General features: G+C 45.6%; 1 protein-coding gene across 6 annotated transcripts; it reads right to left on the bottom strand.

The window, feature by feature from the left end:
- Window positions 1-4,126: 4,126 nt before the first annotated feature.
- LOC108925191 (chordin-like protein 1) lies at window positions 4,127-18,785 on the bottom strand. Of its 6 annotated transcripts, none has more exons than XM_029257633.1 (13): window positions 18,420-18,785; window positions 17,403-17,509; window positions 13,141-13,253; window positions 12,445-12,557; window positions 11,618-11,711; window positions 11,094-11,239; window positions 10,723-10,816; window positions 9,886-9,959; window positions 9,224-9,392; window positions 8,335-8,529; window positions 6,697-6,870; window positions 5,585-5,674; window positions 4,127-5,253 (listed from the first exon to the last, which is right to left on the bottom strand). In XM_029257633.1, the coding sequence occupies exons 1-13, from the start codon at window positions 18,432-18,434 to the stop codon at window positions 5,123-5,125; spliced, it is 1,515 nt and encodes a 504-aa protein (XP_029113466.1). In that variant the 5' UTR covers window positions 18,435-18,785; the 3' UTR covers window positions 4,127-5,122. The 6 variants fall into 6 exon arrangements, with proteins under 6 accessions (XP_029113466.1, XP_018592503.2, XP_029113467.1 ...); XM_018736987.2 differs by having other exon boundaries at window positions 9,886-9,953; XM_029257634.1 differs by having other exon boundaries at window positions 6,697-6,867; window positions 18,420-18,784.
- Window positions 18,786-27,264: the final 8,479 nt, after the last annotated feature.

Raw genomic sequence — 27,264 nt, 5'->3', positions numbered from 1 at the left:
GGGTTTTTTGTTCTTCTCCTCATTCAAGATTTTTGTTGCTCTCTATCTTGTACTTCCTGAACCAGCAGCTGCTAATGACCTGGTTGGTTGTCTAATATCACAGTCCCTCTCAAGCCAGATCACATCAGAGTGGCAGCAGGGCTGTGGAGTTGCACGTCTGCTGTTGAACATCAGACATCCCTCTTTTATTCTTTTTGACTTAATCCCACCAGAAACATGAAGACTAACTCATCTTCCTAAAATCTTAAGATAATAGGTGAGAAATATCATACTCATGACATCAGTCATGTATGAACGCCTGGGGGTTAGGGTTAGGGTTAGTGCCACCGTTCCCTGTTGGAACCTCACTCTTGCTAGAGTTCTGAGCAGAATACCAGTAAGAATGCGCTGTTATTTATGAACAGGTAAATCACTGAAAAAGTGTCACTTGTTCAAATCCTACTCTGCAAGATGCCTTACATTGAGGTTTCAGATAAAGGATAATGAGAAAGGAAATAAGATCTTTGCCCCATTACTATGTTAAAACTATATTTCAGGTTAAACAGTTCTAATATAAGGATGCAGCAGCAAGTTTTATAGATCCATTGCTTCCTGCTTCCTCCACAAAAGTACAGACACCAGAAATGATACCAAATGAGACCCGCTGCCCTGTGAGTGAGTCCAGAGGTTGAATTTGCTTCTTCCTTTTCCTCCTCTTAGCTGTTACTTCCTAACATTGATACATCTCATATTTACTGAGATTATCGTGCTTTTTATGTTTGTAAATGTTTGTGAAAGCAAGGTAATGCATGGGGTTATTACCTTGCTATGAAGTGGCTGAAAGGGAACTATGAAACATAGCCTTCTTGTGAATCCATATGCAATCCTTGACTTTCTGTGGAAAATTTATGTCCCATATTAAGCTCAGCGGGGCTTTGTTTGTAACCAGTGCTCATAGCTGCGATGTGTTACTGTGCACCTTCTGAAGTATATGTTCTGTAATTTGAGACTCGTGGAAAAGGGCTCATTACCAGTTCTGCCGTGGTGCTTCGGAAGCGCAGTTGTCGCAACAGAAGCCTCCAAAGGACCAGCAAGATGATTAAGGGTAATCCCCTTTTATAAAGTCCCATGCGCAGGGTAAGAAAATAGTGTATTGCTGCAAAAATAGTTGGCAGTAAAGAGCAGTTCGATTCAGCTGCTGGAGCCAGGCATCAGTCTGCAGGGGATGGATCAAAATACCACATGGAAACTGTTTAACACTGTCATGAGTGACTGCAGCACAGTGGTCTTTACATTATTTTCAAAATTAAGAGTACATTGGAAATTTCATGGTACATTATGTCACTGAACAATTTCACTGAAATTTTGCGGCAACCAGAACTGTAATTGGAGAAAGAACATCGTAAATTTTTTAAGTGAAGGATAAACTGACAAACTGGAGGTTGAATATGATTGAATAAAACACTGTCGTTTTTTTTTAACATAGCTGCTCTCCAGCATAATGCGTGATGATGTAATATTATATTTGTTCGAAAATAGTACATAGGACTTTGTGGTGTTAACCTAGATTCGTGTTACGGCTCTTTTCTGTATTTCATACAAAAAAAAAAACATCAGTTCTGTGTATGCGTGTGTATTAAAGCACACGTTTTAGCTGACGTGAATTTCTCGGTGTATAGAGCAAAATGATGCAAAGAATGTCATAAGAATAGGTGAAATGATTGTGATCATTCAAACTGCACACATTGTTTGAATGCCTCCCAATCTCTCAGTCCAGTTGTCTGCGTGCAGTATTGTTTTGCTCTTCTGGTCTGTCTAAGGTCAAAATTTCGTTGTTCAAAAATCGTGAGCTCTATTCCCTGGAGCCGGAGTTGCGTGTTACCAGGACATTATTAGCGAGTGTGCTGCTCAGGATGAACTCTTCAATTGCTTTGATAGATGGGACATGTGGGCGTATTATTACTGGACTGAAGGTTTGCTGATAGCTGTGCTATGTGTGTGTCATAAGGACCACAATGAAGAATATGTGCTTTTCTGGGTGTTTCTCTCTTCACCGATGACAGTCTTGGCAGCCGAGCTGAAGATTATCTCAAAAAGATTGTTTTTCAGACCCTTTGCCGGGTGGGACCCGTATATCCCTTCCCCAGTTCTTCCAGCTAAACCTCACTGATTCCATTACTCTTGCTGTTCCTAATGTGGAACTCAGCTCACTCATCCAACACAAGCGCCAGGGTCCATATGTCTGCCGTCCATCATCGCTAATCCCGCGGCACGACGGAGCCTTTCGGCGCGGAGCCGGGCCGCCGACGCCAGCCGCACGGGGCGTTTGATCGTAGCCCGTTTTGTTGCGACTTGGCGCGGGTCACCCTTCCGCAGACCAGCTGATGATGAACGTGGCGTCAGCGTTAACAGAAGGAGGATATCGCCAGACATCGCTTCAGCGTTTGGAAGCGGTTAAGAACCTCTTGCTCACCTCTGATTTTGGGAGCGATTTTGTTGAACAGATCTCAGCCCTGCGGTTCTGTGAATTCCGAAAGCCTGGCACGTACGCGCTTGAACACTGCCAGAGGACGCGCTTTATATTTCTTATGCATCTTTCCATATCTGTGGAGCAGTTACACCATATACAATGTAGCCCGGGAGGCCAACCGTGCGCCGGACTGTTACGCATTAAAATCTGTATTGCATGAAACTATTTGTGTACATAAAACGGTTATTTAAATGCATTGTCTTCCTTTGGCATTTCCCCAGATTCACAGCACAGATGTGTTGCGACAGTATAAACGTGCAAACAATATTTATTACTTATCGCTCGACATTTCTTATGACAGCGATACCATTAGGTGCACATTTCTTCCTTTGTGCAACAGGAACGTTCTGCAATATAGGATAAAAACTACATTATGGCTCTGAAGGTTTCAGAAGTGAGAATTTAATACAGAACAAGGAATAATAATGAAATAAATTTCTGAAGTGATGTCAGGCAAATGTCTCGAGGCCGCATTAGTACAACAGAAACGTTTTAGTTTAACGCCGCAAGCCATCTCGGCCACATTTCCTGCAGCAGCACACGGTCCTGACAAGTGCTCTGAAGTCTTTTCCCCTTTGTTGGACGTACAGCTTGTCACCACTCAGGCTTTCTTCACAGCCCACATACCAGCGAGTCCTTCGTTCCTGATCCAGAAGCTCCCCACCCTACCCTCATCGCTGTAAGACTGAGCGCATTAGGGCAGCCTGTAAGAACGAGCGAAATACACGAGAGGAATGTTCCGGAATATGGAGGCCTTGGGCGCATCAACTTGTTGGGGAAAAATGCACTGTCCATAGTACTTTAAAAAAAGATTTTGAAAGTGAGCACTCCTCACGTGGATTAAGACAGCTGCAAAATGGATGTTCATGGATGGAAGTGGTTTTTTTCTTTCCTTAAAGCAGGTGTTGCAATAATTTCTTGTACTGGTTGTAGGGATCGTTCCCAGACTTGAGGAGGTAAAGTGTGATCTGATGGCAACAATACCGCCACGCCGCCTAGGAGAGAAAAATTACTGCTCTGCTCTGCTGGACATTTTCAGAAATGAATGGGTTGGATATGCGGAGACCCTGTATAAACAAATATTTGACAGGTACATTTTTGACATAAAACAAAAGGAATCTAAAGCTTGAATAAAAGTATCTTAAAACATTAATAAAACAATAAGAGAACCATTAAGAATTCTGCAGGACTGGATTATATGGATTCCTAAATAGGGTCTCTGTAATTTAAAAATATAGTTTCCAAACATCTTTAGTGATCAGTACCTGAGATCACAGTAATAGCATCATTGATGGTGCAGGGTATTTCATCAGCAGGGTTTTACGTGTTCACAGATATTTTAGATGATAGGAAGTAATAATTTATTACTTACTGAATAACGTTTCATGTCTAATTCAGTACTAATTTGAAGTGTAGCCCAGGCCAAGCTGTTTGCAAGGTCCAAACACACAAACACATTACCTCCTTTAAAATTACAGGTAGTAATACTGATGCACGCTACACAAAGCTTGTATTAGTCCAGTCCCGCTCTCTGGTGGGTCTGGGGTTCGAGTCCTGCTTGGGGTGCTTTGTGGCGGACCGGAACCCATCCTGGGTGCGTCCCCTCCCCCTCCAGCCTTGCGCCCTATGTTGCCGGGTTAGGCTCCGGTTCACCGTGACCCCGCTTGGGACGAGTGGTTTCTGACAACGCGTGTGTATTAGTCCATAAAACCAACAGAATGACACAATGTATTACACACTGAGAAAACAGGCTATCTTTATAAATTTTTTAAAAATCTTGATTATGCTCTTAAGTTGGTCTTTCCTTTTTTTTCAATGTAATAGGTTATCATTTTTTCAGTTACAAATAGCTATTACTTTACTATTTGCATTTAATACGAGAAACCATAAACATTAACAAAAACACGAGAGCCAAATCTAAATGATCAGTAAATAAATGAGTAAAGTGAAACAAAATATATTACTATATTTCTTCGCCTTTTGTTAAAAATGTTCCAGGACGTCTCAGTTTCGTAGACACACTGACAAACCTCTAATAAATAAAGAACATCTAATTATGACACGGACCACTTATTCGGAAACGGCATGAAAAAAAATCAAGATAAATGAAAAATGATATATTGCCACTACTTGACAGTGTATACAGTTTGCTTGTACCTCGCACCAAATCAATCACAGAGCACTGATTCAAACAACCGTGGTAAAGAAGTTCAGATCACACTATGGTTCAGAGCCCAAAAACTTTTTTTTTTTTTTTACCTTGGATTATGAAGCAGCATGGCTCACATGTTGAAAGCTGGTTAAGGAAAAGTCCTGCGTGACAAATATAGAAAGAAATCTGAAGTGAATTAAACAACGAGCTGTCTGATGATGGCTGACCCCCGTCTGAGGGATTAGCTGCTGTTGCATATTAACAAATTAAGTAAAATTGTGTCTTTTAGGCAAACAAATCCCTTTCTGAGACAATTCTGCACGCTGCAGGACGATTTGCGGGGCTTTATCTGCTGATCTGACTGTAAAGGAAAGACGACAGGTCGTGTCAGTCTGCATCCACGCCTGCGACGGATCCGGCGGAGAGTCGGCGCCGCTCCCTCCCTTTCGCTCGGCTCTTTTTCAGCAGTGGCTCTTCTCCGGCTTGTCCAGGAACAGAACTCGCACGAGGTCCTCCAGTTCTGTGCGGCAGGTCTGGTTGGCGCACATCTGACTGATCTGGGTCTCACCCTCACGGAAGATCTTCCATCGACCTGATGCGTTCATGCAAATTAAAAAATAAAAAATAAAAAAATACCTTCATTAGTAAAAGTGCATTTATTCTTCTAGCAAAGGCTTTTCTTCAAAGCAACTTACAGTATCAAGGTACTTTCAGATATTACACTTTTATGTAATTCAAGGAAGTACCATGCTCAAGGGCACTAGCACAGCAAGGGGGATTTGAACCTGCAACAATCAGAACTAAAGGCAGCAGCGCTACCTGCTGTGCTATTAGATGCCCTGGTAAATTACCTCCCTTTTAATGCAACATGTATTTCCCAAAGGTCCTGCCAAAGCATTACAAAACGAAGCAGACGGACATACTCTGCGTTGTCCTTGTTAATGGTTTAAAGTCACTCTTCTTGTGGAAGTCCTTTTTGGACATCTTCTCTATCTGGAAATTTCTCAGAACACCTGTAATAGAGCATTAAAGACAAATTCATTAGCTCTGCTTACCTGTGCACTCAGTTGTCATCGAAATAATTTGTCAGATTTAAATGTCTGCTGCACAGAACGCTGCTTGTCTTGTTGGTTTTCCGGATCGTAAGGTGGACATTCCGGACGGCGGAGAAGTGTCTCCATTGTGGGACAGCTGAGAAATCACAGCATAGTGGTCCACCCCTCTGATAATAATTTGTTATGCCTGATGTCAGTGTGAGTGTGTGTGTGTGTGTGTGTGTGTGTGTGTGTGTGTGTGAGAGACATCAGTCTGTAATGAATTTCCATCTTTGTGCCCCATACCCTTTTTACTTGTCCTGCTCTTTTTGGGTTTCTTTTTTTATATATAATGAACCTACCACACTAATTTACATGTTTATTTTGTTCCAGGGGTGTTTTTTTTTTCTTTTTGCCAAGACTGGTATATCATGCATGAAATCAGCACGCAAATAAAAGCCGCGTAGCTGGAAATATATGCTTCCCACAGACACACTAAACCACAGTGGTAACAGGTTCTGGACAGGAAACAGCATAACAAATGTGTTACCTTTCTGTTAATTAATAACTCAATTTAGTTATTGCCTTTGGATGGAGTCCAGACTGAGTGAAAAATGAGAGACTCCGTGCAACCTGCGTGAGTACGTGAAAACAGCCTTCAATATTTTATTTAAAAAGCAGCGACATATTTGTACATCGCTGCCATCTGATTTTTTTCACCATTCGACACAGATCAGCGAACGGTTAAAACTTAAAAGGAGAATACAAGCAGACTGAGTGTATACTGACATTCTCTGACCAGTGTTTCTGCAAACCCTGGTTTTCTCAGACTTTCCAGTGACGTGCTGCGCACGTACACGGGCAATGCTGTATAACCTGTGCCAGTGAATTCCCCACGGTGGTTGTGTTATAACCCTTTCCGACTCCCGGGGCAGATTCTGGGTCCCCCTGAACGCTGACCGGCCGTGGAGATGACTGGGTAGTAAATCTGTCACGATGACCTTTGACGATGGTCCAGATGTGAAGCTCAGCCTCCGCGGGCTCCTCCGTCTCCAGGGCGATGGTCCTGATGCTGCCCTCTTCTCCAGAGAGCAGGGCCTCGTACACGGGCCACGTCTCCTCGCCGCAAAAGTACTCCCCGCTGTCCTCGTCCTTCAGGGTCAGCTCCTCTGCTGCTGAGCGAAAGAGCGCATCTACAAAAACTGGCCAAGTAGGGCATCTGCACCAATCCTCTAACTCCCAAGACTCTGACGTAAACATGTCAATACTGTGAAATACAGCATCGCTGTTTTTTAACGTTCAAAGCCATTTTTATAATGCATATTTGGAAACAAGTATACGCTCTAATCTATGTTTTTCATCATGATGCTCTGTGATCTATGTTCTGTGACAACAGTCTTGCCCTGGCAAGGGCATATAATGATATTAAATGAAAACCTGAGTCACGTACGCATTGTTTTTGCTTCATTACAGCCATTTGCCTTCCATTTCCACGGTGCAAAGCCATGACAAGACATGATTTTACTGGCTCTTTGCAAACTAAAACCAGGCCATATTCTAAGTGTCTTGGATTTGGTTACCAGGCAGCATTCCAGTCCTCAAACAAGCCAGATTCGCAAACTCTTCCAGCAGTGCAACTAGAGACATGACATGTAACAGCCTCAGAGTTTTCCTTCTCTTTTTACATTTGCATTTATCTGTTTAGAAATGTTGTCTATGTCTAGGTTCACATCTCTTTTGCATCTTTTTTTGCTAAGCTTCTTGGACATTCAAAATAATGTAAGAAAGAGCGAGATGTGTTGCTGTCACTGATAATAACCAGAGAAACTATTTTATATATGAATTATAAATGGCAGAGGGGGTGGCGCAGTGGGTTGGACCAGGTCCTGCTCTCTAGTGGGTCTGGGGTTCGAGTCCTATTTGGGGTGCCTTGCGACGGACTGGCGTCCCGTCCTGGGTGTGTCCCCTCCCCCTCCGGCCTTACACCCTGTGTTGCCGGGTAGGCTCCGCGACCCCGTATGGGCCAAGCGGTTCTGAAAATGTGTGTGTATAAATGGCAGAGTAGTTAATTTAATACAAATAAGGAGCCAATAATTTGCCTTGGACTTCCAAGTACAGTATTGATGCAGATCAGTTAAATATCATTGGATTAGATATCTATGCTGGTTGGCAGCACTTTAAAAAAAGCAAATTATTATTATTATTTTTTGTGATTTGCATTGGGAAGGGGTGTGGTGGCGCGCTGGCGTGGTGGGTTGGACCAGGCCTTGCTCTCCGGTGGGTCCGGGGTTCGAGTCCCACTTGGGGTGCCTTGTGACGGACTGGCGTCCCGTCCTGGGTGTATCCCCTCCCCCTCTGGCCTTGTGCCCTGTGTTGCCGGGTAGGCTCTGGCTCCCCATGACCCCGTATGGGACAAGTGGTTCTGCAAATGTGTGTGTGTGTGTGTGTGTGTGTGTGTGTGTGAGATTTCCCTTGTTGAGCCTTGAGAAAGCATTCATGCCTTACAACGTGTCTTATTTAACAGCATCACATGGAATATTCTCTGTTGTTCTTTCTTTCATTACAGTGATTTGTACCGTCTCAGAATGTCTAAATCATTACAAATGAGGTGTTTTATATACTGCAGCTCGGGTTTGTACCTTGACAGACCTTGCAGCACTTGCCGTCTATCTTCTGTGGGTACTTGCAGGGGTACCGGTCAGGGCAGTGGATCTTCCTGCACTCCTGCCGTGTAACATTGCAGGTGCACAGCACGCACTCCATGACCCCAAAAGCGCGCAGGATGGGGTGCCAGGACTCGCCATGGGAGTAGGTTTTCCCATTGGCTACGCACACTGAGCACAGAGGGGACACAGCGTGGTTGAGGGTTGGAGGAGGGTGGGGGTGGACAGACCGGGATTGGCCGTGCATTGACGGCATCAAGGTACAGTACATCACCTTAGAGCACAGAGCACTATGTCATATTCTGTCTGCATCTGAGCCTTGTCCTTCTGACTATCCAGGCAAGAGAAGGCAACCTTTACTGCGTTGAATGAGGAGCAAGGTACTTAAAAACTAGGTGTCTCTCATCAAAAGGAACATGGTATATAATATATTTCCCTTCACCAGTTGGTTCTTTGCGATTCCAGACACGAGAGCTCCTCAGCTCACCCCAAAAATGCTGACTATGGGCCAAACTATTTACTCTGTCCCAACCGGTATGTTAAAAACAACAAACAAATCCCGTCCATGGAAAAGCACTCGTATTTCCCAGCGTCGCCAGAGAGGAATGCAAATTTTAGGCAGCAACCGCCGTTCAGCGACAAAAGCGCAATGGCACGAGAGGACGATACGCGCACCTTTCCGCAAGCCTAAAGTTCCGCACGTGTTGCGTGCGAACAGACCATTGGTAAAAGCTGACATTTTCAGTGTATTGCAGTTGAAGCCACGCACGGCGTGCACTTAAACACTCTGAACCCTGGCGTGGCCGCACCGCGGCAGTCAAGCTCAAGGCGAGGCCGGGGGAAAAGCCGCCCCGGGACCCATTACCCTGGCTGTGCTGATCACGCTTGTCGATGAGGATCTGCACCGTGGTGCCTGCTGCCTGGACCTGGTCGGTCAGGAGGCGTCGGTGGGCGCGCAAGCTGGACAGGCGGGGCAGGCCGGCCAGGGCGCGGGCAGGCAGCAGCTCATACTGCGTGCGCTGGTACGAGTGCCTCTGCAAGAAGTGACAGCAAGGTCACCTTGAGCCCTTTCCCAGCTAATACTGCTGCGGTTCACTGGGGAGACCGGTTACGTGCTCGAATCAAAGAGACTCTGAAAGGAATGCGAACCGTAGGATTTCACAGGTACCGCTCTGATCACGACAGTACGAACACAGCTACGCTTCAGCGAAGCGAAGCCGCTTCCTATGAAGAAATAAATATTTTATAATCAAAGTTCCGTCCATTTACAAAACATCTGGAGATTCCGTCTGATACGCATACCAGGAATAGCCTGATCATTTAACCTTGGTATTTACACCCACAGTGCTTTGCTTGAATATTCTGTAACGCAGTAAAAGTTAACAGGATTTAATGCAATGCTGGTAGCAATGGTACATCATTTTATCGGTGTTATAAATAAAAAGATCTACAATCTTTTATATCAAATCCATTCTCACACCACTTTAGATGGCCCATAGATGGCCTTGTGCATCGTGTGCTACGTACCGCCTCTCTGTTCGCTGGTTGCCGCGAGCTCTCCCCTTCAGCCTGGTCCCAGGATACATCGCCATCACCTAATCCTCTCACACACACACACACACAAGGAGTCCACATTACCGAAATGCAGCCAGGGTGGAGAACCAGTGCCCATAATTTCAAATCAGGTATGGACCTAACTGGACAGCATCAGTGTACAACTTCAGCAAATTTGACTGCCAAAATAGGCTCCGGTTCACTGCGACCCTGCTCAGGACAATCTGCCGTCGGTGGAAGTCCAAGCACGGTGGAAGTTTGAATAAAAGATTATGCACATCGGTGAAATCCAATAAAAAATAATGTCTTCAATTCGGCAAGAAGCCTCTGCTGAAAGCCCCATTCATATTATCTCCAACACCAAAATCACCCACAGTACAATGTAAACTGTGTGCAGTTTACTTTAAATACAAGCGATCCAGTCTGATTTGAGAAGTCTGCAAATACTGATTCCCAGCTGCAATGCTCTAAGCGGAGTTTCGTTCGATATTTGTACATGCTTGTAGCTTCTCGAGGATTTTGACTCACAGTTCTAGACGAGTAAGGCATTCGTAAGAAATTTCCTTTCTTCAGACGAAAAATTATTCAGAAGACATGTTAACTTGTCAGTAGTCAAAATAAGTCAACTATTCATATACAGCTTATCTTTGAGCAACGGAAGTACCTCGCTCAAGGGTACCATAGCCAGAAATCCAACAGGCGACCTTGGGGTCCAAAGGCAGTAGCTCTATCCACTACTCTACCAGCTCCCCCAGATACAAAAAAGTAGACCTGATGTGCGAGTGTGGAGGTGCACGGTCCTCCGCCTACCTTTACACACATGGCAGCAAGAGTCTGGGGTGGACGCGGGGAAGGGACAGGTGAGCTTGGGACAGGTGCGTAGCCGGCAGTACACATTCCCTTCCTGGAAGACACACAGCAAACTGTCCCTAGTCCACCCTACCAGAAAACGAGCTAAACAGACAATATAAGGACAGCAAAATATGCACGTGTTTATTTAGGAGATGCTGTAACGTAGAGGGATGTATGTGATTTTACTACGAATTGTACAGTCTTATAGTTAATTACAATCTAGCTGAGGTATCACAGCTGTGACGCTCATTTCAGGCCGACGGAAGGAGCCACGTGGCTCACGGATGGAGGTGGGGGTTGGTGTCGGGGATCCTGGTGCGTGCACCTACGGAGCAGCTGCACTGGGAACACTGGTTGGCCTGGCGACCGGGAAACAGTCCCTCGGCTACGAACACGTCACCGTGTTGGTACTGAGTTCCACCGTACTCACAGGGTTTCCCCGCAGACCGGGCCACCTGGGGCGAAGGTGACGCCTCTGCGGACACAAGGACAGAACCAGCACTCAGGACGAGCGCACGGGAATTTCCGGGCACGTTGATTCATTAAGCGGAAACGCATTGATTGATTTTCGCCAAAGCCACGTACAACCCGGAGCAAACAAAAGCGCATTTCAGCAACGCGCGGAGAGAAAAGGGTGCCGACACACCGTTCTCCGTGTACAATCAGTTAGTCCAATGCCACCGTTTTTGGCAGCATACTTTGGAATAGGAAGAGCTGCACAGAGAACCGGTGGAGCTCAAGTCGCACTGAATCTTGTATTAGCAGCACGTGGCTTCCTGATCATATTTTTGCCACTGACTTTGCACATTTGCTTAAATGTGCTGGAGAGGTCAGGGGTATAGAGCGGTCTCACCTGGGCAACGGTGACAGCACTGATGGGGCACCGGCACAGGGTTGGCGCACGGCAGAGGGGGGCACTTTGTTCGGCTGCACAGCACATTGCCACCCTGTCAACAAGATGGGCAGAGGAGGGGGGGCAGCAACGCCAGCAATCCCTACTCGTGGGGCGATAACGTGGCCACGGAATTATTCGACGGAAAGGGGAGCTAGCCAACAAACTATTTGAATTTCTTTTCACGTGCAGTTTTGAAAGTCGAATGCCTGCGGAAACCCGCGCTGCAGTAACAACATACAAATGTATGAAACAAAAAGCTGTTCTGCAGTTATTCATACACCTGAAAAGGAGAGAAAAGTATATGCTTTACAAAAAAGGCTCCAACTGTCACCTTGGCTGATGTACTGCACTGTCGGTGATTGATAATAGAATATAGTTTTGCTGTTATGTTTTGTTACAGTGAAAAAAGTAAGAGGCCTGGAGTGGCAAATGAACACTAGACCGGCAACACAGGGCGCGAGGCTGGAGTGGGGGGGACGCACCCGGGACGGGACGCCACTCCATCACAAGGCACCCCGAGCGGGACTTAAACCCTAGACCCACCGGAGAGCAGGACCCGGTCAAACCCGCTGCACCCCCCAAAAACAAAACACGTGGCCAAAATAGCGTGTTTCCATCATTGCCATGTCTGTGGGGAATAAAAGAACAGTCCGTCTCCTTTGACCGACCGATATGTCCCGAAAGCGATATGTTGCTGTGCGGTGACATTTTCACGCTAGGGGCAGTAATTTACAAAAGAAAGTCCTAAAACAAGACGGTTTATAAAGCGCACAACCGATACCCACATTCGAGCAGAGGCAGCTGATGCAGTACACGTATCCGTAGGGCTCCAGGTAGGGGTGCCAGCGCTCTCCCATTTTGTACTTCTTCTCCTGGAACACGCAGAGCGAGTCGGACTCTGGGGGAGGGAGGAGGGAGAGGGAGCTGCTGAGGATGCCGAGTGCCGCGTCGCCCCCCTCGTACCAGCACCCTCCACGTTTGCGCTGGGGTCTCCTCGCACTGCTCCTACTCCTACGCTCAAAGGCCCCTCTGTGCCAACTGCTCCCTTTAATGGTCTTTTCACCATCGGCAGCGTTCCGGCACCAACCCCCGGAGACCCCGAGCCCAGGGGGTCGAGCTGCGAACACGGGGTGGGCATAAGGAGTCTGCTGACAAGCGCGAGCCGTAGAGTAAGTCCTAGTGGGATGCCGAGGATGGAAATCAAGTTGGACTATGCTGAATAACTTAGCAAACACGAAAGAGGCAGTGCAGCTAGGCCTTCGTCTTTGGCGGACGTCCTTTGACAGACACTTTTCGCCACCGAAAGCACTTTAGAATAAAATCAAAAGCTGAAAATTAAAATGCTACGTACTGCATTCTGACCGATTGCTGGTGCTGCACAGATTACAGTTACAGTTAACGGGCCGATTAAGCTTAGGAACCCAGGTTTGAGCGAGTAGGGCAGAGGAACGCTTAGCGCTCCGGCACCAGGCGCCGCTTACGTTTCGAGGAGTGGCCGCGCGTTCCTTCGATGATGCTCAGCAGGAGCACTGATACCAGGAGCGCGCTGGGATCCCTGGGGCCCTGCTGCAACGCCATCGCTTCCTGGAGGAGCCTGCGTTTTGGGCAAAATGGAATGGTTACTATTAGGGCTTTAGTTAGCTGACGCAGCGCACACTACAACATGGGGTCCCCAAACACACCACTTGTCCCAAGGCGAACCGGAGCCTAATCCAGCAACACAGGGTGTAGGGACACACCCAGGACGGGACGCCAGTCCATCAAAAGGCACCCCAAGTGGGACTCGAACCCCCCACCCAGCAGGGAGCAGGACCTGGGCAAACCTGCTGCGCCACCATGCCCCCAGGGTTTATATACTCAACAATATACAACCATTTATATAGCTGCAGAACGGGAGCAATTCATGTTTAGCAACTTGATCCAGGGCAGTGCAGATGTCCTGAAACAACAGTCTTTGTGTTATTATTATTGCTTTTAATATTAAATCATTAAAAATACAAATACTAAGTTAAGGAAATTCTTCATGCTGTACTACATAGTTGGGGGATCATTGAAAATGTCATTCTAAATATTTGCTCATTGCGAAAGCAAATTCTAAAGACCCATTTCAAAGCACGGTAAAAGGCAGTAAATGTATCTTGCCATTTCTAATCAGTGAACTATTGATTTTTATTTTCAAAACTGCATGCTCTCCAAAGCTACTTTGACACAAGACAATCGTGATGATAAAAGACAAATTAATTAAATGGTTAACTCTTACTCCAGGGAGTATATCATAAATACCTCCTTTCTGCAATTCAAAGAAAAGACAGCAGACAGGATGATGTAAATAACATATTTTAATGTGATTAAGTGTCGTTTGTTGCAACTGATGACAATGTACTCAACAAACTCATTGATACCGAAGGAGACCAGTACTCTCCCTAATTTAAGGGGTGTCATTATGAATTTCACCACCTGACATAAGTATGTTATGTACAGTATGCCGCATTTCTATAGTTATGATCATGGCTTCTTTTGGTCTGAAAATGCTGCAGTTCAGCTTCACACATTGCTGCCAGAGACTTGGTTGAGTCTCTGGGCTCATGAATATCTAAAAACAAGGCTGCAAAGGGCAGGAGAATAAACCCAGTGGGAGGTCGAGGAGCTGCTATCAAGCTTCAATCTCAGCTATATTTGCACTAAAGCCCAGGCAGGCAAAACATTGTTTTTGGAGAGTAGTGTCTAAAGTCCCCCTACACGACTCATTTCTCTGAAGGTAAACAGCAGAGGGACTCCTCATGGGCAACGGATACCCGGGCGTAAAAATGGAAAAATCAGAGGCACGCTTTAAATGTTAAGAGAGGAGGTCATAAAAGATATGGTACGGAGCACCTTTGCTTGCTCTGAAGAGCCTTTTTAAATCTGTGAGGAGGCCCTGTTACTAGAAAACTGTGAGGAAGTGAAAGTTCTTGTCATGAGCCGAGGGGATCCAGGGGATCGAAGCTTTCTGCAGTACAGAAGAGTGAAGACAAGCGAAGATTGATGATGTTGATTTACAGAAGAGTTGAAGACTGCATCTCAGTGATGGACATTGAGGACAAGGCAAGGTATGACCTTTCAGGGCTGCCCTCTCTCAAAGGTTTTAGAGATGTACAATCGTAGACGTTCGATCACGGCAACAACGAACACACTCCTTTCAAGCCCGAGGACACGGGTGGAGGGCAGACTATTCTGGAGACTCTCAATCTATGTTGTTGCTAATGGTCAATATTGGCTCAAAAGCACTTCGCCAACAATCATGCACTGATTTATCTCCTTCCGTTGACCTAATGCGGTAATGATGAGCGACGTTGATGTAATGCACTCTTTGTATTCTTCTCTGAGATGTATGTCGCTTTGGAGAAAAGTGCCTGCGAAATGAATAAATGTAAATTTATCTGATCATCTCCAAAGTGACCAGCAACTATTCGTCAACTTATACAGCAGGCTTTTCCCCCCCCCCCACTAAAGCAAGTTAGGGTAAGTACCTTGGTCGAGGGTAGTACAGCAGGAGTTAGGATTCAAACTCGGATCGCTTCCGTGCAAGGCAGCAGCTCTGACTGCTCTGCCACCTGCTGCGCTGGTCAAGTTTGATTTGCCTTTAAGCGCACCGAGGGCTGCGCAGCTTCGGTCCTCAAGGGCCACGGGACATGCTGTGCATTAAGTCTCAAATCAAAACTGCCGCACTGAGTTAGCGAACTCACCACACGTGTTCCACCTCGACATATAGCGCTGCGTATAGTAACACATAAGATTGCGATTCATAATACACTGTCCATGCACAACTGGCAGTACTGAATAAACGTAATAATGCATAACACTGATTACATACAATACTAAGTGTGCGCAGTTCCGACTCTCTGTGGATGTTTTACACAAATGGCCACTTGCACGAGAATTTTAAAAACGATTTAGAGCTGAAAAATAGCCCTATTTAAAGAGTAAAACAAGAGTCTTCAGGATCAGAGCTAAGGAACATCCCCTACCATTCCCTACCCTCAGATTTGGATGGCCACTGGGTAGTATGGTAATTATACTCATATACTTGTAACCTTAAGGTTACTGGTTCAAGTCTGGGGACAGCTGGTAGTGTAGTGGTTAGAGCAACTGCCTTTGGACCCAAAGGTTGCAAGTCTGAGCCTCCCCTCTCTCTGTAGTACCCTTGAGCAAGGTACTACTACTAATGTCTACTAGCCCTCTTGGGGCATAGGCTGTCAATAAGGGCTCTCCAGGCATCTCTGTGAGATGTCTTGAGTACTTGTTGGCGTTTCCGGAGCGGTGTGGGTTTTTTACGGGACGGGGTCGCTAGCCCCACGCCCAACCCTCCTCCTTTATCCGGGCTTGGGACCGGCAGGGGACCCCGAAGGCATGACTGACAGTACCTGGTGTAATTTGGTCTACTGCTGTTTCGAGTATCTCCTTCCTATCGGTATCACGGCAGCCAAGGAAAGAAAGAGTGTGTTCGCGAATCGTTTTTTTCCACAATTCCGCACTGCTCGCGGCTTGTTCAGAAGACACGGACTATGGAGAGATACATCGCCTAGCAATGGCTGAGACTGATACTGTTCAAGCTGTTATGATGAATACCCGGGAAGGCATTAGAGGCAGAAGCTCTTCAGTCGGTGCTGCAGTGAACAAATAAACGTTGCAAAAACAGACAACGGCGCATACCTCCGAGGGCTGACAAAGAATGGAAATCTAAGCTTTTCCCCTCCGTGCTAAGATCCGTGAGGTTGACCAAGGATTGAACGAGCACAGTGTGTCTCCACCCCTTGTCAGCAAGCACTCATCCGCCGTGCGAGGCGGGTTCGCACCCGACGGGGCACAGACACCTGACTGGCCGTCCACACGCGGTCAGCAGCTCGCCTGAACGCACAAGATCCGAGACAAAACAAAGGTAACTGACAAATACAAAGAGGACGTGCAGCCTTTGGACACAGACCTGGAGCTCGATTCAAACCCATAACCACTGAGCGGAAAGCGAAACAACAACCTACCGTTCTGTTGTTACCCCAACCCCTGTGCCTCCACTGTGTACGTGTGAATATTATTATTACATATCCTGATATTCACTAAAATAGTTCAGCGGGTGGCAGGCAGAGTGATGTTTAGGGTTGTGCCCACCCAGCCAAAAGGTTCCCAGGTTGAATCCCACTCCAGCTGCAGTATCCTTGGTCAAGGCACTTACCCTGAATGACTGCAGTAAGAATAACCCGGCCTGCTGTGTAAACTGGTAAGTCGCGGCTGTAAAGCTTATTAACATGAAGGAAAGCAGTTAATAGCTTTTGACGAATCAACAGACAAAAAGACAATTTCAGTCTCCACAAATATTGACACCACTCCGAGTTCAATTTATCACTCTTAGCAGTGTAGAGTGGCTGTGAACAGCTCCACCTTCAGTTAAAAAGGGAGCCCTTGGCTTCAAACAACTGACACTTACCAAACACACAAGGTTGTGACACTGGAGGAAGCTGTTCCCCGCGATTGCCCCGTAAGGATAAATAGACAGCAGAGCTGTGGCGCCGTCGCGCAATTCAGCTGATAAATCCGAACATCCCTTTGCGTTGCGTTGGTGATAATAGAGATCGACGCTGCTTCGCGAGTCACGTGTGTGTGACACAGGAGCGCTTGCACTCGCCGCGCACTCAGAGGTTAGTGTGTGTGTGTGTGTGTGTGTGTGTGTGTGTGTGTGCGCGCGCGCGCACTTGTGGCTTTTACTCACCGGGGGGTCTCTGCTTTCGAGCCGAGCGTCTCTGCGCGCCTCTCTCTAATCGGTGCGCTCCGCTGCGCGCGCGTCTCTCCGCGCGCTCTGCCGGGTCTCCCCTCGCACTGAAAGGTCCCGACACACCACTCAGCGACACACACACACAGCAGTGCGACGCACGCAGCAACACACACGGACACTCGGGCCCCAGGGCTACGTGGATGGAGCGATGCGGCGGGGCAGCCGGCGAGTCACGCGGATAAAAACTCGCGGACTGTCACTGTCGCCTTTTAAGCTCACAGAGTGACAGAGTGTGAACTACACACCAGTGATCACTAACCACTGAGTACAGACCGTTGACTACTGGCAGAAGTTAACTGACCACAGATCACTAACCACTGAGTACACAGACCGTCGACAGAAGTTAACTGACCACAGATCAGTAACCACTGAGTACAGACCACTGACAGAAGTTAACTGACCACAGATCACTAACCACTGAGTACAGACCACTGACAGAAGTTAACTGACCACAGATCACTAACCACTGAGTACAGACCACTGGCAGAAGTTAAATGACCACGGATCACTTACCACTGAGTAAAGACCACTAATCACTGACAAGTGACCATCTCCTCCTGGAGCTCCCTTTTCTCATCAGAGCAGCACTCAGGCCACAGGACAAAAAATACAGACCCGGTCCTTTGTAGTTCTTGCTGGCCAATGGTGTGAAGAGAACGATTGTGAGAAAGTGCGTGTGGGGTGTTAACTCCTGGGACACGCTTCATATTAATTATGGAATACATCACAATGTAACTCGCTACTCGATCTGCTTAGTTAATCATGGATTGCTGTTCTTCACTATATAACATCCTAGAAACAATACAGATTGCTTACCAAGGAATTTAATTTGTATGTTATAGTGTAAACACAAACTTACACCTCACTAATAACATCTTATAAAATCTGATACATCCTACCACCAAATAGGCACATCATTAACAAAAAAAAGTGCAAAATTACTATGTCACTTACTAATAATCGATCCATAAGTTAAGACAAATGATACATGTATTCCTTTTTATTTGGTGTCATCCCGAAGAGTGATTTTCCCCACCAGATGATGTTTACGCCCTTTACATAGTGTACGCCAGCATCCCGGGGTATATGCTGACATCACATAAAAGGAGCAGAGCGATGTGATTTGGAGGACGTTGGTCTTCAGCCTGTTTCTCGTACCCAGCGTTTAATGTACAAAAACGTTCTTCCGCACTGATGAAAGAGTTGAACTGTTCGGCGAGAGTTCCCTTGATCCCTGTGCATTTCATTAATCTCCTTAAAAGTGGTGTTTTTTTGGGTCCCTTAACTGTACACACAGCAATTAACATGCAGGAATGAAGCTCAAGCTGGACCACAGCGTGAATATTACACATGTGAAATATTATCTCTAGGACCGGCGGTGTCAAGTTCAGAACTAATATAAAAACATGTTTGACTGCCAATAGCACACAATGAAAAGGGGGTGTGATGTTTCACATCATCCAGCACAGGTTAAATAAGGACAACTAATTAGATAAATCCTCTGCCTTTCCAGAAAGAAACATTTCAGATTGATTCAATTTCATGCATAATATCCCCAGCTGAGCATAAATACCATTCTGGCCAAACGTGTGAAAAATGTTAGGTTTAACAGTAACCGCACGCTGCACCGTTCCCAGCATAAGAGCCGCCTCCAGGGAAAGGGGAGGGGGGGGGAGTGCTCATCATTGAGTCACCTTAGAGAAGATGAGTTCCAGGCTGACCGCTGCAGTAAGAGGCTCTTCTGAGCACCAACAGTGGAGCGATGAGACCACCTGTCCAACTGCGCTGTGAGGACCGTCCTAACGCGCTGCTCTTCACCATCCCACTGATTCATGTTAACATTTGCATTCACATTTATTTGCTTAGCAGACGCTTTTCTCCTGAACGACTTCCAACGAACTCGATGTAGTGTTATGAGCTCACACACCTTATTCACCGCGGTGACTTACACTGCTAGATACACTGCTTACACTGGGTCACTCATCCATACATCAGTGGAACACACGCACTCTCTCTGTCACTCACACACTATCTGTGTGTGACGTATCGTGTGTCACGTGCGTTTTCACTCAGAATCATGAAACCTTTACTTTTTAGATGAAAAAACTTTAGAATGAGTAGAGCTGCCTAGGGTTTGTCACACATACACACGCAAGCCCCCAAACTGTGCCTGAACCAAGTGAATCCAGCTTGTAGAGCTTTTGCCAATTAGTGTTTCCTAATTAACTCCCAAAACTGTGCAATGGTCCATCAGGGAGTACCCATGAAAGAACTTTTTTTTTTTTTTTTTTAAATCAGACCTTTTAAATAGCTTCTTTCCAAGAAGCAGTGGAATACACATTTATACTGCGGTGTGGGTAGAGGCTTAGGACTAATGATGTTTGGAGTGAATTCCCGGTGTGTTTCCTGTGCTCAGCACAAATAGCTGTGTTTTCTTTTTTTTTTTTTAAGTGGATTATCATAAAAAACATGTAGGCATTGATTTACCTTTTCTTATATTCTTTCATAAAAGCAGTGAGGCAATATAAATGAGTTATTAAGAAACACTCGCAGTCTCGGTTTTAATCTTTAACTTTTACTGATGTTTTTGTGCTGGCTGTTTCAACGATATAATAAAATGCTTATCGTTGTCATTAAAACCCCAATGAGGCGCTGGTTCTTCAAATAACCGTTTCCTCGAAACCGCATCCATCTTATTCCTAATTCCATCCTTCCGTGACACACACTCACTCACATACATGCTAGTTAGAATTTAGAATCACCGGTCCTCCGAAACACATGTCTTTGGATGGTGTGTGGAAACCAGAGCACCGGGAGGAAACACCTGTCAACATGGGGAGAACATGCAAACTCTCCAGACTGAACTGGACTCAAACCTACGTCCAAATCAGAAGTGCAGGTGCCGAGAGATAGCAGCGCTGTCCGCTACGCCCCTCTTTACTGATATCATTATCGTTAAAGTCTCACTGAGATGAAATTGCTGGAGGTCTTGCTGCTGTTTTAGTCGATAATGACAGACGTTGAGGGCAGAGCTCACGACCGACTACGACCATAGCGACTCCAACGATCACGCTCTGATGCGTGTGTGCCTGCAGGAACACATCCTCAGCCAGCGCACCTCTCCTCTCCTCCTACACTTTCTCACCTCCCTCCGATCCCTAGCAACACCTGGCATCCTCTCCGACGCCAGGGCGGCTGAAATTTCATCCGACACCTGTGGGCCTCAATTACCGTGCGGCAGCGTTCCTCCTGCCCGAGATCCCCGCTTCTATCGGAGAGATGAAGAAAAAATTATTCAAACGTTTTCAGCTGAAAACTCATTTCTAGTGGTGTCCACGGGAACATGCCCTTTGCACAAATCACGCATTTCCCTTGACTTCAAATATAATTTAAAATTGCTGGAACTAAAAAATGGAATTTCCTCGACCTCTTGCGCAGTCCTGATTGCTGACCAATCGACCACGTGAGGAGGTCCTGTGTCCGTCTGCTTCCGGCCTCTTTTGGCTTTCTTTATGCTCAACACAATGAATAAAAATATAGCAATAGAGATGTTCCTCAATTTCTTTGCTGGTTAAGCTCTGGAAGACTCTCAGATACAGTATAACTAAAAAACATTTTTTAAAAATCTGTAAGACTTCTGAAATTTTTCATTGTCTTTAAAGATAAAAATACACCTTCTCTCACCCTCTCATTCCTCACCTTGCTACTTATGGCAGACACTGACACAGTTTCTAAAATTTGTAACTCAGACGCGCATAACAGCGCAAACATCTGCACTCTAATTATTTGTCAGTTTCTGCTTATTTTCTATTATGGTGTTCATCATTTTTATACAATTTATTTTCATTGAAATTATCTGAACTCTATTATTACGGTTGTACAATGTCGATGGGTCATTATTTTTGTTACTACCGTGCTACCATAATCGTGTAACTTCATACGTAAAGGGTATGCAATGAGCTTTCCGAAAAGAGCTGTGCACAAAAATGTATTTAATAAATTAATTTGAATTCAATCTTTTATTTTCACTCCATATTTTATTTAGATTGTAGAAATATGTTTTATCTTACAAGAAACCCCAGCATGTTTGGTGAGGCACGCAAGGGTAGCGATAGGGCCATAAAGCCACACACACCTTCGGTGAGCACTGAGCAGGTCCTCAGAGAAGAGAGTGTGTTCTTATTCCTTCACTGTCCAGGTGAGAAAGAAGTTTCCAGAAAGTGTATTGAAACTGGAAGCTGTACTTCAGCGGCACTAATTGGTGCTTTGAAAAAAAAAAAAAAAAAAACCCATACATGTTATTAAACATTTGAATGATTTTGAAAATGTTTCCAAATATCTTCTGAGGGCTGTTGAAATGCCACCCATAATTTACACAAACTGTTCTGCTGTCAAATGATGAATTTATAATTTAGTGACCCTTCCAAACCCATGACGTCTTGTTTTGCATCCAGTGAGTTTTGATGTTAATTCATTAATATTTTTCCCGTTATCACTCTAATTTTACCCGCTACTGAAGTTGTATAAACTGCATTTTACATTTGATGGTGTCACACAGATTGAATGAAACTTGGAATAAAAGTGAACTGAGTGAAACTGATGGATTTGTGCGCTCTGCCCTCTGGCGGTGGACAGTTGAACTACACGTGGCAGCAGGACCCAGAGCAACGTGTTAGAAACAACAGAAAACAACCTAAAACAGCTTCAGCAGCAATGAATCAGTCAAATTGAACATAAGGGAAAGAGATAGACTGAGCAAATACTGCAAAAGCTCTTAAAGGGTTAAAAGGGTTTTTTTTCCTCTTTTTTTAAATCTGAGATTTTATCTTCAGACACTTTGAGACAATCTCCTCCCAATCTCAGTCTTGCAAGCCCTGGAACCCAGTTATAGAAGATCTTTTTCTCACTTTTGTGGATGTTTGTTTCATAAGATTTTAGTCGGTTTTGACAAAGATGCGGTCTCAGCTCGATGCTATTTTTCATTGCCCTTATTGTCTCCAGACTGCATCTTTCCTGCTTTTTGCCGCTTTATTGAATTTATCACATGAATTCACCCCTTGAAACTGTTTAGCTGACCTGACCTCCAGTGGTGTTTGCATTCTCTAAGACATGTTTCCCAAGTATCTTTAAAAAGGCATGCATTTTCTACAAAATTCCAGGTTCTTTTGTGGTTCCAGGCTCTGTTTTTACCACGCCAAGAAAGCAACTGTAATCTTTGGGCGGGTGAAACAACTGTGATCTCAGTCTAATCTGTACATACCTCAGTATAAGGACGGAAAAAAACGGGAAGGGCAGAATGACTCTTGGAATTTCAGGGGGTATTTGTACATGCAAATTTTGTGTAGCTTGTCCTTCTCTGGCAATGAAGCACATCCCCAGTACTGTATTTGTACCCAATGACTCTGGGCTGCACTGCAATGACAGCAACTGGCCACAAGAGGGCGCCAGTTCCTAAGGAAAGACCAACTGCGCGGATACGGATTTTTCCTTCATTTCCCAACAGCAATTCTTGAAAAACGATAAAAACAATATTTTTCCTATAAAAAGAATGCGGTTCGCAATATGGTTCTAAACTATGCGGCGTATGCCCACTATGCGCAAAGAAGAAACATCCTTGCCTTTTTGGTTTATTACCTGGAATTCATGAAGCTGGAAAACATCAGCTAGATTATAGATATGCAATGCACTGTTGGAATGTACTTATTTTTTAGCATTTTGTCATTTACCCTGTGTTTTTCTATTCTTTAGGTATACTTTTTAATTTTCCTGTTGTAGAAGTTTCTGGAACAGAGTATTTCTCCTACTGGATATACACACACACATTTTCAGAACCGCTTGTCCCATACGGGGTCACCGGGAACCGGAGCCTACCCGGTAACGCAGGGCGTAAGGCCTGAGGGGGAGGGGACATACCCAGGACGGGACGCCAGTCCGTCACAAGGCACCCCAAGCGGGACTCGAACCCCAGACCCACCGGAGAGCAGAACTGCAGTTCAACCCACTGCGCCACCGCACCCCCTTGCTCCTACTGGATAAATTCAGCTTAATTGGGATTGGGCGAAGGAACCTCAGGGTTACGGGGCGCAGTGGTTTGGCTGGGTCCTGCTTTCCAGTGGGTCTAGGGTTTGAGTCCCGCTTGGGGTGCCTTGCGATGGACTGGCGTCCCGTCCTGGGTGTGTCCCCTCCCCCTCCAGCATTTCACCCTGTGTTGCTGGGTTAGGCTCTGACTCCCCACGACCCCGCTAGGGACCAGCAGTTCAGACAATGTGTGTGCATTAAGGTTAGAGTTAGGTTCTTGTGCATGGGGTACAAGGAGATGAAACAGGTTAAGCAGTGTAAAAGACACAGGAGAGCGTGTGCATCTGTGATAGACAACATCTGGTGAGAAGCGTAACAAAGCACCAGTACTGTGCCTTCTGATTGGAACCTCAAATCAAAAAAGATCAGATCTAACAGCGGGTAAAGTGAAGCAGGAAAATCGTGCTTCAGAACCTGTAAAAATAGACACGCGCAGTATTGTGCTTGCGTGTCTACTGCGCGTGTCAGCAGAGTAGAGGAGGGATGTGCATTTCATGGGGTTCTGCTGAGCCAGTAAGAGATGAGAGCGACCAAAGAGCAACGTTTCAGCCTTCGTTTTTGTGTTAATGCGGGTCTCGCCTCCAGGAACCATCTGTCCGGGCCTGCAGCGCTCCAGAAGTGCTCCTATAGTTGCTATGGGGCGGCGGAGCACACCAAGGGCCTCGGGGGCCACGGTGCACCAGGAGAGCCGTTCGGTGGAGGAGTTCGCGATCCTGGTCCTCAGAGTCCCGGCCACGTTCTGCTTTTGCTTTTGTTCTTTCAACTAATTGCTTCGCTGCAGCAAATGTTTGGATCATAAACAGTGTAACTTGATGCTTCGGGTGTAAATCAGGTGCTGATTACATAAAGAAATTAACATTTGGTATTAATTAAAATGAGATATTAGAAAATATACTGATCCACGACAGGTCCTTTCAGGACGCAAAAAATCTGCTATGGAAATTTGCCTCTGGCAGTGCAGAAATTTAATTTGAGCACAACTTTAAGAGCAGAAAACATTTCAGAAGACACAAACTTTGCAATTTAAGCGGGTAATTGCTCCGCAAGTTTAATGTAATAGAACACGTGGCCTTTGAACTTATTCCAATAAATGCTAATTCCCAGTCTTCGTAATTTAACTGATGTATTTCGGAACAGTCATTATTTGTTCTGCTGTCTGCACTCTGGGACTGTAGAGTAAGGAGAATGTCCTTCATGTGCTGAATTCTAGCAGTATTTTCCCCTTACAGAAAACATATTCTAACAACAAATTAGGATATAATACATTTAATAAGAGAGGGCACAGTGGCGCAGTGGGTTGGCCTGGGTCCTGCTCTCTGGTGGGTCTGGGGTTTGAGTCCCCCTTGGGGTGCCTCGTGATGGACTGGCATCCTGTTTAGGTTCTGGCTCCCTGCGAGCCTGTATGGGACAAGTGGTTTCAGATGGTGTGTGTATACACATTTAATAATATATTATATATTCTCGGTCACACAGAACTAACAACAGCTTGAAACAAATTTTGGAACCAGGTTTCAGAACTTAGATTAGCCACTGATTTTTTTTGCCTATATATCCCATAAAAGTGGTGGTTTAAAACTGTGTAAATCTCAGATTCTGAAACCTGAAATTATTTCATATTTCAATAACAGTTTTTTCAAACATCTATGTATATGTTCAGCCATTTCTGAAATAAGCTTCCCAGCAAGGAATGTCATAATCCAGAATTCTCCATGGCCCAGGAAATGTAGAGCATGAGCCAGGGTACAGCCTGAGTAGCAGCAGAGTGGGATTCACACACACACACCCTTATAGCATGTGTATACGCCATGAAGGTGTGGATGCTGCTCACACAACTGCCCATAAGCTGTAGAAGTCTGTAAAAACCATGCTTACATTCATAATGTTAACTTTGAACATAAATATCCAGTGACCCCTGCAGTAAAACAAATAGTGGGACAACATAGCTGGCGTTTGGACAATAAACACACTCTGACTTCCTTCCAAAGTCCACAGGCGACTTTATTGCATCACCGTTCCCATAATAAGAAACCTTTTACTATTTAAGACATGGCATTTTTGCTCGTCCTCCAGGACTGCTTGTTAGTGTGCAGACTGTGCAATGGGAGGAGGTAACAACTCTGGTTTCCATGGCAACCTGCACTGACTCATTTGTTGAATAGCTGGATCAGTTAATTTGATGGAGTCTTATGTTACAGAAAGTCAGGGCTCATCTGTCTCCTCTGTCTGCTGGGCCTCTCCTCTCCTTACACTGCCCTGCAGCTGGACTTCTAGAACACTCTTTTGTTTTATATATACACAGCATGTTTTAAGGCAGGAGGCATGGTGGCACAGCAGGTTTGGCCTGTGCCTGCTCTGTGGTGGGTCTGGGGTTTGAGTCCCGCTTGGGGTGCCTTGTGATGGACTGGCATCTCGTCCTGGGTGTGTCCCCTCCCCCTCCAGCCTCGCGCCCTGTGTTGCTGGGTTAGGTTCCAGTTCACTGCAACCCCTGCTTGAGACAAGCAGTTGCACACATTGTGTGTATGTATGTATTTTAATCCATTAACAGTGATTCTAGCTTACACTGACATGAAATGACATAGGATTCATTGAATAATCACTTTTTGTTGATTTGGTAACTGTTTTTTGGTCATTTTGATTTCATATACTACAGCTGCACCTCAACTTGCAAAGTTAATTGGTACCGAGAGCCGGTCAGTCCCTGGAAAAATGTTCAATGTGAATGCAAGATGGAGCGGCGAGGGGCTCCTCGTCAGTTCCGCAGGCAGTTAATCCTGTAACGTGCACTGGGAAATAAAGTGATATTGGACTTAATGACTACTTCGAAAATGGTGTGTGTGTGTGTGTGTGTGTGTGTGTGTGTGTGTGTGTGTGTGTGTGTGTGTGTGTGTGTGTGCGTGCTGGTACATTAACTCTCCCTCTGTTGGGAAAAGTACATCACTTTGGAAAAAGGTGTGGTATAAGTGAAAAAATGGAATTGTCTGCAACTTGGCAGCCTGATCAGGAGGGAAGTAGAAGTGGGGTTTTTAGCATCGGAACCGCATTTCTCTCCCGCCGAGCAGATCGTGGAGACCGAGGGAAAGACAGTCCCTCCCTCTGGTGAGCCAGGATGACTCGTGCACATGCATGGGTTTTGTGAGTCCCCTGGCAGGAGTATTTACTACACGGTGTAAAACAGAAAGCCCAATAAAGGGTGAAAAGTTTATGACTTAAAATTTCATAGCTCCAGGGTCAGCTGTATTTCAACAGTCGAGTGTGAAAATATATTAAAATATTAAACAGCTTTTTTACACCCGTTTTTAAAGACATTCTATTTTTCGATTTTTAGAAATAAAGAACAACGAAAGACCTTTTCTTCACTATTTATTTATAAATGCATGTTGTAGGTAAGGGGGGGTGCGGTGGCGCAGTGGGTTGGACCGCAGTCCTGCTCTCCGGTGGGTCTGGGGTTCAAGTCCCACTTGGGGTGCCTTGTGATGGACTGGCGTCCCGTCCTGGGTGTGTCCCCTTCCCCCTCCGGCCTTACGCCCTGTGTTGCCGGGTAGGCTCCGGTTCCCCGTGACCCCGTAAGGGACAAGCGGTTCTGAAAATGTGTGTGTGTGTGTGTGTTGTAGGTAATAAAGAAATAGACTTTACGGTTTGTTCCCCGCTGCTGTGAAGTTAGGCCTTCGGAAAATGATGACTGTTGATCCAGAAGATCGTAAACACCCAGGCCAACAATATC

Source organism: Scleropages formosus, chromosome 13 (assembly GCF_900964775.1).
Source record: "Scleropages formosus chromosome 13, fSclFor1.1, whole genome shotgun sequence".
In the NCBI taxonomy this organism is placed as follows: domain Eukaryota; kingdom Metazoa; phylum Chordata; class Actinopteri; order Osteoglossiformes; family Osteoglossidae; genus Scleropages; species Scleropages formosus.
Note: the sequence above shows the minus strand (reverse complement) of the source record. Positions and strands in the feature narration are given on the sequence as shown.